General features: G+C 39.8%; 1 protein-coding gene across 4 annotated transcripts in view; it reads left to right on the forward strand.

Annotated features, from left to right (window-relative positions):
• The window catches only part of FSD1L (fibronectin type III and SPRY domain containing 1 like), a 100,853-nt gene that overhangs the window by 62,178 nt on the left and 21,861 nt on the right, over positions 1-16,814 (forward strand). For all 4 annotated transcript variants that reach the window (XR_008996576.1, XM_036903293.2, XM_036903294.2 and 1 more), the window contains one exon: positions 14,714-14,802. Coding sequence is in view for 3 of the 4 variants with exons in the window: in XM_036903293.2 (XP_036759188.2) it covers positions 14,714-14,802 (89 nt within the window). In the remaining variant the exon portion in view is untranslated. The remainder of the gene's footprint in view (positions 1-14,713; positions 14,803-16,814) is intronic.

Genomic DNA, 16,814 nt, shown 5'->3' on the forward strand with positions numbered 1-16,814 from the left:
TGTGGCCTTCCTCTCCTGGGAGAACAGCGGCCTCTAGCGGCTTGTGCTGGGCAGCTGTGTGCAGACAGGGCTTCTGATTTTGCCCAGCCGCTATGGAGTTTATTTAGCTCTGCAGTTGCTGTGGGCGTGGCCTCCCTCAGGCTGCTGCTCCAATATGGCGGAGCTACATCGGAGAGGGAACAAGCAGGAGGCTGTTTATTGGGGTGAGGGGCCTCCGAGCTGCGCTGCGGGGGTGCAGGTGCCCAGAGTTCCCTGGGGATTCGCAGCTGCTAGGCTAAGTGTCCCAGGGCGCTTCCATCCAGCTGTGGGGTCCCTGTCCCTTTAAGGCTTTCAAAAAGCACTTGCTTTTCTTTGTCCTGGGTGCACCGGGTGCAGGGACCCACTCACAGGTCTTACTGTCCTGTTTCCCTAGTATCCAGCACCCCTGCACGCACTGTGTGTCTGCGCTCTGGTGCAGATGGCTAGGGCTGGGTGTTTAGCAGTCCTGGGCTCCCTCTCCCTCCCCGCTCCAACTCCTCTCCTCCCGCCGGGAGCTGGGTTGAGGGGCGCTCAGGTCCCGCCGGGCCACGGCTTGTATCTTACCCTCTTCGCGAGGTGCTGGGTTCTTGTGGGTGTGGATGTAGTCTGGCTGTTGTCCTGTGTCTTCTGGTCTCTCTTTTAGGATTAGTTGTATTGTTGTATTTTCAAAAATATATATGGTTTTGGGAGGAGATTTCTGCTGCTCTACTCACGCTGCCATCTTGGTTCTCTCCTCACCCTTCTTATCAAGGCCCCCCAATACCCCATTATAGTCACTGTCCATCAGTGTACTAAGATGCCATAGAGTCCCTACTTTTGTCTTCTCTCTGCTACACTGTCTTCTCTGTGACACCACACATAGCATGTGCACTAATTATGATATCCCACAATCCCCTTCTCCCTCCCTCCCCACCCACCCTCCCCTACCCCACACCTTTGGTAACCGCTAGTCCCTTCTTGAAGTCTGTGAGTCTGCTGCTATTTTGTTTCTTCCAGTTTTGCTTCGTTGTTATACTACACAAATGAGGGACATCATTTGGTGTTTGTCTTTCTCTGCCTGACTTATTTCACTGAGCATAATACCCTCTAGCTCCATCCATGTTGTTGCAAATGGTAGGATTTGTTTCCTTACGGCTGAATAGTATTCCATTGTGTATATGTACCACATCTTCTTTATCCATTCATCTACTGATGGACACTTAGGTTGCTTCCATTTTTTGGCTACTGTAAATAGTGCTGCAATAAACATAGGGGTGCATAAGTCTTTTTGAATCTGAGAAGTTGTTTTCTTTGGGTAAGTTTCTAGGAGTGAAGTTCCAGGTCAAATGGTATTTCTATTGTTATAGTTTTTTGAGGAACTTCCATATTGCTTTCCATAATGGTTGAAATAGTTTACATTCCCACCAGCAGTGTAGGAGGGTTCCCCTTTCTCCGCATCCTCACCAGCATTTGTTGTTCCTAGTCTTTTCTATGTTGGCCATCCTAACTGGTGTGAGGTGATATCTTGTTGTGGTTTTAATTTGCTTTTCCCTCATAGTTAGTGATGTGGAGCATCTTTTAATGTACCTGTTGGCCATCTGAATTTATTCTTTTTTTTTTTTATTGAAGGGTAGTTGACAACAGCATTGCATTACATTAGTTTCAGGTGTACAACACAGCGACTCAACATTTATATACATGATATTTCTAGGTACCAGGTATCACCCTACCAAGCTGTTACAGTATCTTGACTATATTCCTTATGCTATACATTACATCCCGGTTACTTATTTATTTTACAATTGGAAGTGTGTTTATATATATATATATATATATATATATAGTGAGGGCATCTCTCATATTTATTGATCAAATAGTTGTTAACCACAACAAATCTCTGTATAGGGGGGTCAATACTCAATGCACAATCATTAATCCACCCCAAGCCCAATTTTCGTCAGTCTCCAATCTTCTGATGCATAACGAACAAATTCTTACATGGAGTACAAATTCTTACATAGTGAATAAGTTACATAGTGAACAGTACAAGGGCAGTCATCACAGAAGCTTTTGGTTTTGTTCATGCATTATGAACTATACACAGTCAGTTCAAATATGAATATTCATTTGATTTTTAAACCTGATTTATATGTGGAAACCACATTTCTCTATTATTATTATTTTTAATAAAATGCTGAAGTGGTAGGTAGATACGAGATAAAGGTAGAAAACAGAGTTTAGTGTTGTAAGAGAGCAAATGTAGATGATCAGGTGTGTGCCTGTAGACTATGTGTTAATCCGCGCTAGACGAGGGCAATAAACATCCATGTATGCAGAAGATTTCTCTCAGAACATGAGGGGGGAGGTTCTAAGCCTCACCTCTGCTGCTCCCCATTTTCTCACCAGATGGCCCCCTGCGACTGTGCCTGTCTTAGGTTGTTCCTCCCTTGAGGAATCTTACCCGTCTCTGGCTAACCAGTCATCTTCCGGGGCCATACAGGGAAATGTTAAGTTGGTAAGTGAGAGAGAAGCCTTATTGTTTGAAAAGGTTAGCTTTTTACTTCTTTGCAGATTTATGCCCTGTGGCTTCTATGCCCAGCATTTGTCTTGAGGTATCTTTACCACTTGGAAGAATTATGATACTCGGTAAATTCGACATGTGGCACGAGTTCTATTTAAAGGTTGTGATTGGGTAGGAAGAAGAAAAGCTACAGAAGTAGCAGGCAGAAGAAAACCTGGGAAGATTGATTATTTCTTTGACATATCTTCTTGTAGAGTAACTTCAGCATGGATAGGTTTTAAACGACTAATTAAATTGTGCACACACATTAACATAATAGGAATATAGTTACCTAACCAAAGCATACCTGTAATTACCAGCCATCTCCAGTGAAACCAAGAAAACCAGTTAGGCACCTTAGGCATTTGTGAAAACCCATCTATGATATGGTGGATACTGTCCGACTGAACCTAAACAGTCTGAGAGAACTCAGACAAACTACCAGTGAAACCAAGAAAACCAGTTAGGCACCTTAGGCATTTGTGAAAACCCATCTATGATATGGTGGATACTGTCCGACTGAACCTAAACAGTCTGAGAGAACTCAGACAAACTAGAACACCCCATTCCTGGGGACTGTTCATATCCCATATGTTCTTTTAACGATAAATAGTCTGTGGTTGTAAGATTTTGGAGTGCTACAATTTGCACTTCTCCTAATTCTTGGTTGAGTTCCAACAGTATAGATCCTGTCCAATTTTTGTTTTACTGCATGCACAGGCCAGCTTAGATATCTCCTTCATCTTTCCCATGGCAAGTCCAGGAACTGGTGGGATGAGTGCATCTACACCTGTGACAGTGCGTGGATCTTTGTTGAAGTTTTTTTTTTTTTTTTTTTCTGATCATCTTCTGTCATGAGTCTTCTGAATTTATTCTTTAGAGAAGTGTCTGTTCAGCTCCTCTGCCCATTTTTTAATAGGGTTATTTGCTTTTTGAGTGTTAAGGCATGTGAGTTCTCTATATATTTTAGATGTTAACCCCTTGTTGGATATGTCATTTACAAATATATTCTCCCATAGTGTAGGATGCCTTTTTGTTATTTTTATGATGTCCTTTGCTGTACAGAAGCTTTTTAGCATGATGTAGTCCCATTTGTTCATTTTTGATTTTGTATGCCTTGTCCGAGGAGATGTGTTCAGGAAAATGTTACTCATGTTTATATTCAAGAAATTTTTGCCTATGTTTTCTTCTAAGAGTTTTATGGTTTCATGACTTACATTCAGGGCTTTGATCCATTTTGAGTTTACTTTTGTGTATGGGGTTAGACAGTAATCCAGTTTCATTCTCTTCCATGTAGCTATCCAGTTTTGCCAACACCAGTTGTTGAAGAGGCTGTCATTTTCCCATTGTATATCTATGACTTCTTTATCATATATTAATTGACCATATATGCTTGAGTTTATATCTGCCCTTTAGTCTATTCCATTGGTCTGTGGGTCTGTTCTTGTGCCAGTACCAAATTGTCTTGATCACTTTGGCTTTGTAGTACAGCTTGAAGTTGGGGAGTGTAATCCCCCCCACTTTATTCTTTTTAGGCTGATTATTGATAGGTATGTACTTATTGCCATTGCAGGCTTTAGATTCGTGGTTACCAAAGAGTCAAGGGTAATTCCCTTATTATCTAAGAGTCTACTATAACTCAGTATGCTATTACAAACACAACCTAAAGATTTTTTTTTCCTCCTTTCTCTTCATCCTCCATTCTTTATATATTAGGTATCATAATCTTTACCCTTTGTCTACCCCTTGATTGACTTTGGGGGTAGTTGATTTGATTTTGCATCTGCTTAGTAATTAATTGTTCTACTTTCTTTGCTGTAGTTTTATTTTCCCTGGTGACAGCTATTTAGCCTTAGGAATACTTCCGTCTATAGCTGTCCCTCCAAAATGCACTGTATAGGTGGTTTGTGGGAGGCAAATTCTCTCAACTTTTACTTATCTAAAAAATGTTTAATCCCTCCTTCAAATTTAAATAATAATCTTGCTGGGTAGAGCATTCTTGGTTCGAGGCCCTTTTTCATTGCATTACATATATCACGTCACTCCCTTCTGGCCTGAAAGGTTTCTGTTGAGAAGTCTGATGATAGCCTGATGGGTTTTCCTTTGTATGTGATCTTTTTTCTCTCTCTAGCTGCTTTTAAAAGTCTGTCTTTATCCTTGATCTTTGCCATTTTAATTATTATATATCTTCATGTTGTCTTCCTTGGGTCCCTTATATTGGGAGATCTGTGCACCTCCATGGCTTGAGAGACTGTCTCCTTCCCCAGATTGGGGAAGTTTTCATCAATTACCGCCTCATAGACAATTTCTATCCCTTTTTTCTCTCTTCTTCTTCTAGTACCCCTATAATGCAAATATTGTTCTGTTTGGATTGGTCATACAATTCTCTCAATATTCTTTCATTCTTAGAGATCCTTTTTTCTTTCTTTGCCTCAGCTTCTGTGTATTCCTATTCTCTAATTTCTATTCCATTCACCATCTCTTCTACATCTACTCTGCTTTTTTTTTTTGTATCAATAATCTATAATTACAGAAAGAACATTATGTTTACTAGGTTCCCCCCTTCACCAAGTCCCCCCCACATACCCCTTCACAGTCACTGTCCATCTGCTTAGTAAGATGCTGTAATATCACTACTTGTCTTCTCTGTGTTGCACAGCCCTCCCTGTGCCCCCCACGCACTATACATGCTAATCGTAATGCCCTCTTTCTTTATCCCCACCCTTATCCCTCCCTTCCCACCCATCGTCCCCAGTCCCTTTCCCTTTGGTAACTATTAGTCCATTCTTGGGTTCTGTAATTCTGTTGCTGTTTTGTTCCTCCAGTTTTCCTTTGTTCTTATACTCCACATATGAGTGAAATCATTTGGTACTTGTCCTTCTCCGCTTGGCTTATTTCACTGAGCATAATACCCTCTAGCTCCATCCATGTTGTTGCGAATGGTAGGATCTGGTTTTTTCTTATGGCTGTGTAATATTCCATTGTGTATATGTACCACATCTTCTTTATCCATTCATCTACTGATGGACATTTAGGTTGCTTCTATATCTTGGCTATTGTAAACAGTGCAGCGATAAACATAGGGGTGCATATGTCTTTTTCAAACTGGGCTGCTGCATTCTTAGGGTAAATTCCTAGGAGTGGAATTCCTGGGTCAAATGGTATTAATATTTTGAGCATTCTGAGGAACCTCCATACTGCTTTCCACAATGGTTGAACTAGTTTACATTCCCACCAGCAGTGTAGGAGGGTTCCCCTTTCTCCACAACCTCACCAACATTTGTTGTTGTTTGTCTTTTGGATGGTGACGATCCTTACTGGTGTGAGATGATATCTCATTGTGGTTTTAATTTGCATTTTTCTGATGATTAGCGATATGGAGCATCTTCATGTGCCTGTTGGCCATCTGAATTTCTTCTTTGGAGAATTGTCTGTTCATCTCCACTGCCCATTTTTTAATTGGATTATTTGCTTTTTGTTTGTTGAGGCGTGTGAGCTCTTTATATATTTTGGATGTCAATCCTTTATCAGATCTGTCATTTATGAATATATTCTCCCATACTGTAGGATACCTTTTTGTTCTAATGATGGTGTCCTTTGCTGTACAGAAGCTTTTCAGCTTGATATAGTCCCACTTGTTCATTTTTGCCTTTGTTTCCCTTGCCCGGGGAGATATGTTCATGAAGAAGTCACTCATGTTTATGTCCATGAGATTTTTGCATATGTTTTTTTCTAAGAGTTTTATGGTTTCCTGACTTACATTCAGGTCTTTGATCCATTTCGAATTTACTTTTGTGTATGGGGTTAGACAGTGATCCAGTTTCATTCTCTTACATGTAGCTGTCCAGTTTTGCCAGCACCATCTGTTGAAGAGACTGTCATTTCGCCATTGTATGTCCATAGCTCCTTTATCAAATATTAATTGGCCATATATGTTTGGGTTAATGTCTGGAGTCTCTATTCTGTTCTTGTGCCAGTACCAAATTGTCTTGATTACTGTGGCTTTGTAGTAGAGCTTGAAGTTGGGGAGCGAGATCCCCCGCACTTTTTTCTTCCTTCTCAGGATTGCATTGGCTATTTGGGGTCTTTGATGGTTCCATATGAATTTTTGAACTATTTGTTCCAGTTCATTGAAGAATGCTGTTGGTAATTTGATAGGGATTGCATCGAATCTGTATATTGCTTTGGGCAGGGTGGCCATTTTGACGATATTAATTCTTCCTAGCCAGGAGCATGGGATGAGTTACCATTTGTTAGTGACCTCTTTCATTTCTCTTAAGAGTGTCTTGTAGTTTTCAGGGTATAGGTCTTTCACTTCCTTGGTTAGGTTTATTCCTAGGTATTTTATTCTTTTTAATGCTATTGTGAATGGAATTGTTTTCCTGATTTCTCTTTCTATTAGTTCGTTGTTAGTGTATAGGAAAGCTACAGAGTTCTGTGTGTTAATTTTGTATCCTGCAACTTTGCTGAATTCCGGTATTAGTTCTAGTAGTTTTGGAGTGGAGTCTTTAGGGTTTTTTATGTACAATATCATGTCATCTGCAGATAGTGACAGTTTGACTTCTTCTTTACCAATCTGGATTCCTTGTATTTCTTTATTTTGTCTGATTGCCGTGGATAGGACCTCCAGTACCACATTAAATAGCAGTGGGGAGACTGGGCATCCCTGTCTTGTTCCTGATCTCAGAGGAAAAGCTTTCAGCCTCTCGCTGTTCAGTATGAGGTTAGCTGTGGGTTTGTCATATATGGCCTTTATTATGTTGAGGTACTTGCCCTCTATGCCCATTTTGTTGAAAGTTTTTTTCATGAATGGATGTTGAATTTTGTCAAATGCTTTTTCAGCATCTATGGAGATGATCATGTGATTTTTGTCCTTCTTTTTGTTGATGTGGTGGATGATGTTGATGGATTATCGTATGTTGTACTATCCTTGCATCCCTAGGATGAATCCCACTTGGTCATGGTGTATGATCCTCTTGCTGTATTTTTGAATTCGGTTTGCTAATATTTTGTTGAGTATTTTTGCATCTACATTCATCAGGGATATTGATCTGTAGTTTTCTTTTTTGGTGGGGTCTTTGCTTGGTTTTGGTATTAGGGTGATTTTGGCTTCATAGAATGAGTTTAGGAGTATTCCCTCCTCTTCTATTTTTTGGAAAACTTTAAGGAGAATGGGTGTACATCTTCTCTGTATGTCTGATAAAATTCCGAGGTAAATCCATCTGGCCCAGGGGTTTTGTTCTTGGGTAGTTTTTTGATTACCGATTCAATTTCATTGCTGGTAATTGGCCTGTTTAGATTTTCTGTTTCTTTCTGGGTCAGTCTTGGAAGGTTGTATTTTTCTAAGAAGTTGTCCATTTCTCCTAGGTTTTCCAGCTTGTTAGTATATAGATTTTCATAGTATTCTCTAATAATTCTTTGTATTTCTGTGGGGTCCGTCGTGATTTTTCCTTTCTCGTTTCTGATTCTGTTGATGTGTGTTGACTCTCTTTTTCTCTTAATAAGTCTGTCTAGAGGCTTATCTATTTTGTTTATTTTCTCAAAGAACCAGCTCTTGGTTTCATTGATTTTTTCTATTGTTTTATTCTTCTCTATTTTATTTATTTTTTCTCTGATCTTTATTATGTCCCTCCGTCTGCTGACCTTAGGCCTCATTTGTTCTTCTTTTTCCAATTTCGATAATTGTGACATTAGACCATTGTTCTTCCTTCTTTAAATATGCCTGGATTGCTATATACTTTCCTCTTAAGACTGCTTTTGCTGCATTCCACAGAAGTTGGGGCTTTGTGTTATTGTTTTCATTTGTTTCCATATGTTGCTGGGTCTCCATTTTAATTTGGTCATTGATCCATTGATTATTTAGGAGCATGTTGTTAAGCCTCCATGTGTTTGTGAACCTTTTTGCTTTCTTTGTACAATTTATTTCTAGTTTTATACCTTTGTGGTCTGAAAAGTTGGATGGTAGGATTTCAGTTGTTTGGAATTTACTGAGTTTCTTTTTGTGGCCTAGTATGTGGTCTATTCTGGAGAATGTTCCATGTGCACTTGAGAAGAATGTGTATCCTGTTGCTTTTGGATGTAGAGTTCTGTAGATGTCTATTAGGTCCATCTGTTCTAGCGTATTGTTCAGTGCCTCTGTGTTCTTACTTATTTTCTTTCTGGTGGATCTGTCCTTTGGGGTTAGTGGTGTGTTAAAGTCTCCCAAAATGAATGCATTGCATTCTATTTCCTCCTTTAATTCTATTAGTATTTGTTTCACATATATTGTGCTCCTGTATTGGTTGCATATATGTTTATAATGGTTATATCCTCTTGTTGGCCTGATCCCTTTGTCATTATGTAATGTCCTTCTTTATCTCTTGTTACTTTCTTTATTTTGAGGTCTATTTTGTCTGATACTAGTATTGCAACACCTGCTTTTTTTCTCTCTGTTGTTTGCATGAAATATCTTTGTCCAACCCTTGACTTTTAATCTGTGCATGTCTTTGGGTTTGAGGTGAGTCTCTTGTAAGCAGCATATAGATGGTTCTTGCTTTTTTATCCATTCTATTACTCTGTGTCTTTTGATTGGTGCATTCAGTCCATTTACATTTAGGGTGATTATTGAAAGATATGTACTTATTGCCACTGCAGGCTTTAGATTTGTGGTTACCAAAAGTTCAAGGTTAGCTTGTTAAGTACCTTACTGTCTGACCTCACTCACTTATTGAGCGTTATAAACACAGTCTGATGGTTATTTCTTTCCCTTCTTTTTCCTCCTCCTCCATTCCTCATATGTTGGTTGTTTTGTTCTGTGCTCTTTTTAGGAATGCTCCCATCTAGAGCAGTCCCTCTAAGACACCCTGTAGCGGTGGTTTGTGGGAGGCAAATTCCCTCAACTTTTGCCTGTCTGGGAATTGTTTAATCCCTCCTTCATATTTAAATGATAATCCTGCTAGATACAGTATCCTCGGTTCAAGGCGCTTCTGTTTCATTGCATTAAATATATCATGCCATTCTCTTCTGGCCTGTAAGGTTTCTGTTGAGAAGTCTGATGATAGCCTGATGGGTTTTCCTTTGTAGGTGACCTTTTTACTCTCTCTGGCTGCCTTTAATACTCTGTCCCTGTCCTTGATCTTTGCCTTTTTAATTATTGTGTGTCTTGGTGTTGACCTCTTTGGATCCTGTTTCTCGGGAGTTCTTTGTGCCTCAGTAGTCTGAGCAACTATTTCCTCACCCAGTTTGGGGAAGTTCTCAGCAATTATTTCTTCAAAGACACTTTCTATCCCTTTTTCTGTCTCTTCTTCCTCTGGTACCCCTATAATGTGGATATTGTTCCTTTTGGATTGGTCACACAGTTCTCTTAATATTGTTTCATTCCTGGAGATCCTTTTGTCTCTCTCTGCATCAGCTTCTGTGCGTTTCTGTTCTCTGGTTTCTATTCCATCAATGGCCTCTTGCATCTTAACCATTCTGCTTATAAATCCTTCCAGAGTTTGTTTCACTTCTGTAATCTCACTCCGGAAATCTGTGATCTCCCTCCGGACATCTGTAATCTCCCTCCAGACTTCATCCCTTAGCTCTTTCATATTTCTCTGCAGCTCTGTCAGCATGTTTATGTTTTTTATTTTGAATTCTTTTTCAGGGAGACTGGGTAGGTCTGCCTCTGCAGATTCTTTCTCAGGTGTAACTATCTTGGACTGGACCAGATTTTTGTTTACTTTTCGTGGTGATAGCAGTGGCTGTAGGCAGGTTGTGGGTGTGTCAGCTGGGAGAAGAATTCCTTTCCTGCTTGCTGGATGCCTTGCCCTTCTCCGCTGCCTGGGATGTGTATCTGCACTCCTGGAACAGCCACTGGGTTAATCTCCTAAGCTGCTGTGGGCGTGGTGTCCATCAGAGCAGCATGGAGCCCTGCGGGGAGTGGTAGGCATGCCAGGTGCGCTCCTCCATAGTAGTGGCGACCCTGCTGGGTAGCTGTGTGGCAGCAGCGGCCTTTGGGTCTGGCCTGGCAGCTGTGTGTTGGCCTGGGATTCCAGTTGGCTCCTGGGAGCGCACCTGCTCCCTTTGGCTCCACTGCCAGTGTGCATGGGGCTTTTCTGCGCAGGCTTCTTTCGGGCTCTGGCTTCTCTGCCGCTGGTGCACGGGAGCTACGCCTGTGTTTTTCGTTCGCGCCGCTGCAGGCTAGCACAAGACTCTCCTGTGGTGCACAGATCTGCTCTCAGTTCCTTCCAGCTCTTCCGCTTCCGGTGCGCGCTCCCACTCTCCTGCTACTGGGCCCGTGTGTCGGGGTCCACGCCAGTTGGAGGAATGACTGAAAGGCTGCCAATCCTGTGAGGGGCTTCAGAGCTGCACTGCCACCGTTTAGGGCACCTAAGTTTCCCCGGTATTCCCAGCTGCTGGGACAACTTCATCCAGCTATGTGGTCCCTGTCTCTTTAAGACTTGCAGAAAGCCCTCGCTTTTCTTTTGTCTCAGGGGCGCTGGTTGCGGGGACCTGCCACAGGTTTTGCTTTTCCGTTTCTCTAATATCCAGCACCCCGTTCACCTTGTGTCTGCATTCCAGGTGCGGATTTCTAGAGCTGGTTGTTTAGCAGTCCTGGGCTTTCACTCCCTCCCAATTCCAACTCCTTTCTTCCCTCCGGGTTTTGGGCTGGGGGAGCGTTCGGGTCCCGCCTGGCCACAGCTTGTATCTTACCCCCTTTGTGTGATGCTAAGTTCTCGCAGATGTAGATGTATCCTGGCTGTTGTATGGCATCCCCTGGTGTCTCTTTTAGGAATATTTTGTAATTATTGTATTTTCATAAATATATATGTTTTGGGGAGGAGATTTCCTCTGAACTACTCATGCCGCTATCTTCCTGTGATCCTTCTGCTTTTAAATCCCTACATTGTATGTTTCATTTCAGATATGGAATTTCTTAATTATTGAATCTCCATCCTAAATTCATCCCTGAGTTCTTGAATATTTTTCTATACCTCCATGAGCATGTTTATGATTTTTATTTTGAATTCTCTTTCTGGAAGATTGGTGAGTTCAGTTTAATTTGTCCCTTTTTTTGGTTTTTGTGAGATTTTTGTTTGAGCCAGGTTCCTTTGATGTTTAATATTTGTATGTGGCGCCCTCTAGTGCCCAGAAGCTCTAGTCTCTGGAGGTGCTCAGTCCCTTGGGTGATGTCAGGGTTTTCAGGGGAGCAGCACTGGTGCCTGGGGGGAGGAAAGAGCTGTTTCCTTTTTCCCAGCCGCAGTGCCTTTCTCCACTGCTAGAACCAGTGGGCTGAGCACATAGGTATCAGCCTCTGTGCTTTGCATCTGTAGCTGCCATAGGCGGGGCCTCTCTCTGGCTGGCCTGATGGCAGCGCAGGGACCGCTGGTTTGTGTGCCAGTGCAGGTAGGCCAGGAGGAAGGTGCGGCAGGCTGCATATGACAGTGGGGGGCCTCAGAGTTGAGTAGCCATCCAGGGGATGGAGCGCCTGAAGCTCCTGAAAGTTCCCAACCTGTTGGGCAGAGTACGCCCAGATAACCTTGTCCACTTATCCCTTCTCCCACGCAGCAAGCTTCCTGCAAATCCCGCCCCTTCAGCGCCCTCTTGCTGCTAGGAAGCCTCTCATACCGCCCTCCTTTCCTTTGTCCCAGGGCAGCCAGATGTGGATCCCTGTCCTCCACAAACGGTGAGATCTGTCTCTCCAAGTATTCTGCCTATCTTAGCTTTTCAACCCCACTAATCTCCAGAGCACCATGCAATGTAGGTTTGTACTCCCAAAGCAGATCTCCAGGGCTGGGTGTTCAGCAGTCCTAAGCTTCCACCGACACCCATTTCATTTATCTTCCTCCTGCCTGTGAGCTGGGGTGGGGGAAGGCCTTGGGTCCCACCAGATCAAGGCTTTGGTACATAACCCTGTTTCTTGAAGTCTGCTCTGTTCTCCAGGTATATGCAGTCTGGTGCAGCCTTCTTTCCTGTTGCTCTTTTAGGATTAGTTGTATAAACTATATTTTCACATTATGTGATTTTGGGAGGAGTTCTCTGTCTCACCTGTCATGCTGCCATTTTGAATCCGACCTCTGCCCAGATGGAGGATATTACATTTGTCCTTAAGTTCGATCTTAATCGATTTTGCCAAGCTTTTGCTCCATTAAAATCATCTAAAAGTTAACTTGATACTTATCTTTCATAAGATATCTTTAAACTTTTTCAATTAGGTATTTGATAAGTATCTTCTCTACTGCCATCTGAATATTTATAAAAATTTTGAAGGTGGTGTACTGCTGAGCTAGGGAACAATAATTCTATAGATGCTTCTTTCAAAGTTGACACTTGAAGCTAACAAAGTCCAGTTTTACCATTTATAGTAACATTGTGTCCAGATAATTCCATCAAGTCTCAACCTAATTACTCAGAAAAACAAGTAAGTTAACTTTGGTTTGATTTATTTTTATTGATGGCATATCAGTTTTGCTGCATTCTTTTTCACTTATTCACTTTCTATCAAATAAGTAATTTTCCTCAGGATAAACAGTAAATTTATTGGCACATATTTTTTTTTCTTTTTCAAATACCAAGAAACATTTGCTTATCTTCTCTCTCCTTTCAATACTTTGTGGCTCCTCAAAGATAGTAGTGAGAAGTATAATTGTTACCTAGAGCATAGGGTATGGAAGGAGTTGTAATGTAGGATGGGATCAGATTCTGGGGGCCTTGAAAAATAATAACAAGCTTGTCTTTATTAGTAGTTGAGGGGAGAGGGCTTCTGCACGTTTTAGAAAACTGTAGTCATATGATAGTTAATCAAGTTTTAGAAATATTAGAGAGTAAATGATTAAATGTGGAAGAGATGGCAAACATAGATAGGGTAAAACTTTTCAAAAGGTAGTCTTTAAGCATTGTAGGCAGGACCAAGTCTGTTTTGTAAAGTATTTTATACTTATTGTCTGGCAAGTACTTTTAATGTAGTAAGCCATAAATAAGTGTGTGTTGAGTGATAGTAGTAAGAAACACTGAAGCAGCGGGGAATCAAGAAGGGATTTGATAGTGTGAAAGTAGAATTCATAGAACTTGATGGCTAAATAATGGATTGCAGGTGGAGACACAGAAATGTTGAAGATGTCTCTGAGGTTCTAGACAGTGTGATCAAGAGGATGATAGATCATCAACAGGATAGGGAACATAGAGAGTTCTAGGGAAAAATGAGAAGCCAGCAGGACAACCATGTGGCATGTCTGGCAAATATTTCAAAATTCAGTGCTAGAATTCAGAAGGAAGTAGAGCAGAAGCTACACAGTAGAAACAGCATCTCAGAGTGGCTACTGAAGGTTGCATAGAACAATTAAACATTTGTCACCATATATAGGTTGCTTAATATTTTGAAGTAATGTATATAAGGCACCTGGTATTTAACAGTAGGCAAAAATGTTAACTTCTTTTCTCCTCTCCTGTTTGGTGGCAGCTAACTTATTAAAGAGCATTGTAGAGAGAAACAAGAGCCTGGACAAAAGGCATCTGTATTTAGAATAGGAGGAAAAAGAGACAAGATATCCTCAGGGTTAGGATACAAACCAAGAGAATAGTTATGGGAGAAGGGTTTCAAGAAGTGGTAACAGGTGTAAGGAGACCATCAGGTTGGACAGTTAGGTGGTCAGAAATACTTATTTTAGTTGTATGATCATGGCGAAAGACAGACTGAGAGGATTTTAAAAATGAACAAAGCTGAAGCTGGGATAACTATAGTATGATTTCCAGAGACCGCAGTGTGGCTTTAACCAGTTAGAAGACAAGGTTTAATAGAGTAAACTTTAAATGGTGATAGAATTTGGGTAGAGAGGCTCTTATGGTAAAAATAAGGAGGAAAAAGCCTTGTTTTTTATTGGGCTAAGGAAACTATTTGTTAAATAATGATAAAACCTATAAATGGTTCAGAGTCGAATAAGTAGAATAGTGTCAGATTATAGAAGCACTATGGAACTCTTGAAAACTAGGGAAAGAAAACTGGATTTGGGCTTTTTTCTTAAGCATGTTTACTACTGATATTAAGTGAGAATTATAAAATGCATTCCTTACAGTTAGTAACAAAAAAGTAATGCCAAAATATGCACTTAATTATTACTTTTATGCATGGTTATATGTTTGACTTAATTAGATAATATATATTTTTTGTATAATAAATTAGACTTTTCTTTCTTTTAGGTCAACTTTCATTCTATGATGCAAACTCAAAACAGTTGTTGTATTCCTTTAAGATGAAATTTACTCAGCCAGTACTACCTGGTTTCATGGTTAGTACCTAATTTATATTTTATTTGATTTGACATCTTGAAAGAGAACCGTCTATGCTGTATATTTGGGGAAGCAGAATCTTATTTTTCTTCATATTCCTCTCCCTTTCCCTAATCCACCTCTCTCAAATCTGTGATTGTATGTATATTTTTGGTATATTTTATTGAAGTTAAAGTTAATACATAAAAATACTCAAATCATAAGCATGAAGTCTGATGAATATTCATAGAACTGTACTCATTATCTAAATCAAGCAATGAACTATTTCCAGAACCTCATAAACTCTCTTATGCCCATTTCCAGCCCCTAATAGCCCTCTTCCAAAGATTATAATCTTGAGTTTTAATACCATAGATTCATTTGGCTTTCTTTTCAAATTCATGTAAATGAAATCAAACTGAATTTCTTTGGCTCAACATTTTGTTTGTGAGATTATGTTGTGGTAGTTCACTAATTCTCATATAGTATTCCATTATATGACTGTATCATAATTTATGTATCCATTCTAATGTAGTTGGATACTTTGGTGGTTTCCCTTTGGAAACATCTACAAGTAGAACGGCTATGAACATTCTTGTTCATGTCTTTTGGTAAATGTATATATACATTTCAAGTGGTTATATAATTAGGATTGGGGTTGCTAGATCATAAGGTAACTGTATAACCAACTGTAGAATGGTTTTCCTAAGTCATTGATTATACTAATTTATCATCAGTAATATATGAGAATTTGAGTTTTTCTACATCTTTATCAAGATTTGGTGTTACCCTTTTTAAAGTTTGGTCCTTTCAGTGGGTATGATATATTACATTGTGATTTTCATTTGCATTTTCTTGGTGACTAGTGCTGTTGAACAACTTTTTATATTCTATTGACCATTTGGTTATAATCTTTGTGAAATAGTTGTTCAAGTCTTCTGCCTGTATTTCTATTGGGTTCCCTTCTTGGTTCCCATTGGTTGATTTGGAGTTCTTTATATATGGAGTCCTTTGCTAGGTATATATATTGCAAATATCTTTTCCACTCTGGCTTTTCTTTTCTCTCTCACTGGTGTCTTTTGATGAACAAAAGTTAATTTAAATGTAGTTCAATTTATCAATATTTCATTTATGATTAGTACTTTTTGTATTTTGTTTAAGAAGTCTGTATTCACCCCAAGGTCATGAAAATATTGTGTTTTCTTCTAAAAGCTTTTCCTTCAGATACTGATTGCATTTACAGTGCAAGTACAAAGCAGAATTGATGTGTTTGTTGTGAAGTTGGGGTCAGGATACATTCTTTAATTTCATATGGATATCTGCTTATTCCAGGACCATTTATTGAGAAGAATAGCCCTTTTCCATTGCAGTGCAGTGCCATCTGTGTATAATATTAGATGATTCTATGTATGGTAGGCTGCATGTGTATGTGTCCCTGCACATGTATATAATTTAAGGACTACTCAGTTTCAGGTTGGTGTATATAATAAAAACATGATTCTCCATACAAAATGAAACTTAGTTTTGAGTTTTTTTTAAAGCAAATATTACTGTTTTATGCTTTGCATTTCTCTATAAAGTTAGGGGCTACTGTGGGAAGATCTGCAATCCAGTTAAGATCATCATTATTCTGGCTAGAACTTGGGGGCTACTTCTACAAATCTGGGTGCTATATTTCCATTGCAGACTGGGTGGAATGCTTTGTATGTATATTCTAACATCATCACCCCTAACTGTGAATCCTCTCAACCGTGAGGAGAAAGGATTCAGGTTATAGGTGGGTTTAAAGTACAGTACTTTTAAATCTCAAAATTGATAATGATTTACTCTAGATACCCTAAAATCTTAAAATAAGTTTAGAATAATGCTAATACCATGACTTCTACTTTTTCATTAAAAAGTAAAAGTGATTAGTGAATAAAGTTACTGTTCATAGAAAACTACTTAGGGATATTGCAAGTGGTATTTTTTTTTTTTTTACTTTGTCACAAACCTCTGCTGTATTATTATGTATTTTTGGCTGCTTTTCCAA

This window comes from Manis pentadactyla, chromosome 3 (genome assembly GCF_030020395.1).
Source record: "Manis pentadactyla isolate mManPen7 chromosome 3, mManPen7.hap1, whole genome shotgun sequence".
Lineage (NCBI taxonomy): Eukaryota > Metazoa > Chordata > Mammalia > Pholidota > Manidae > Manis > Manis pentadactyla.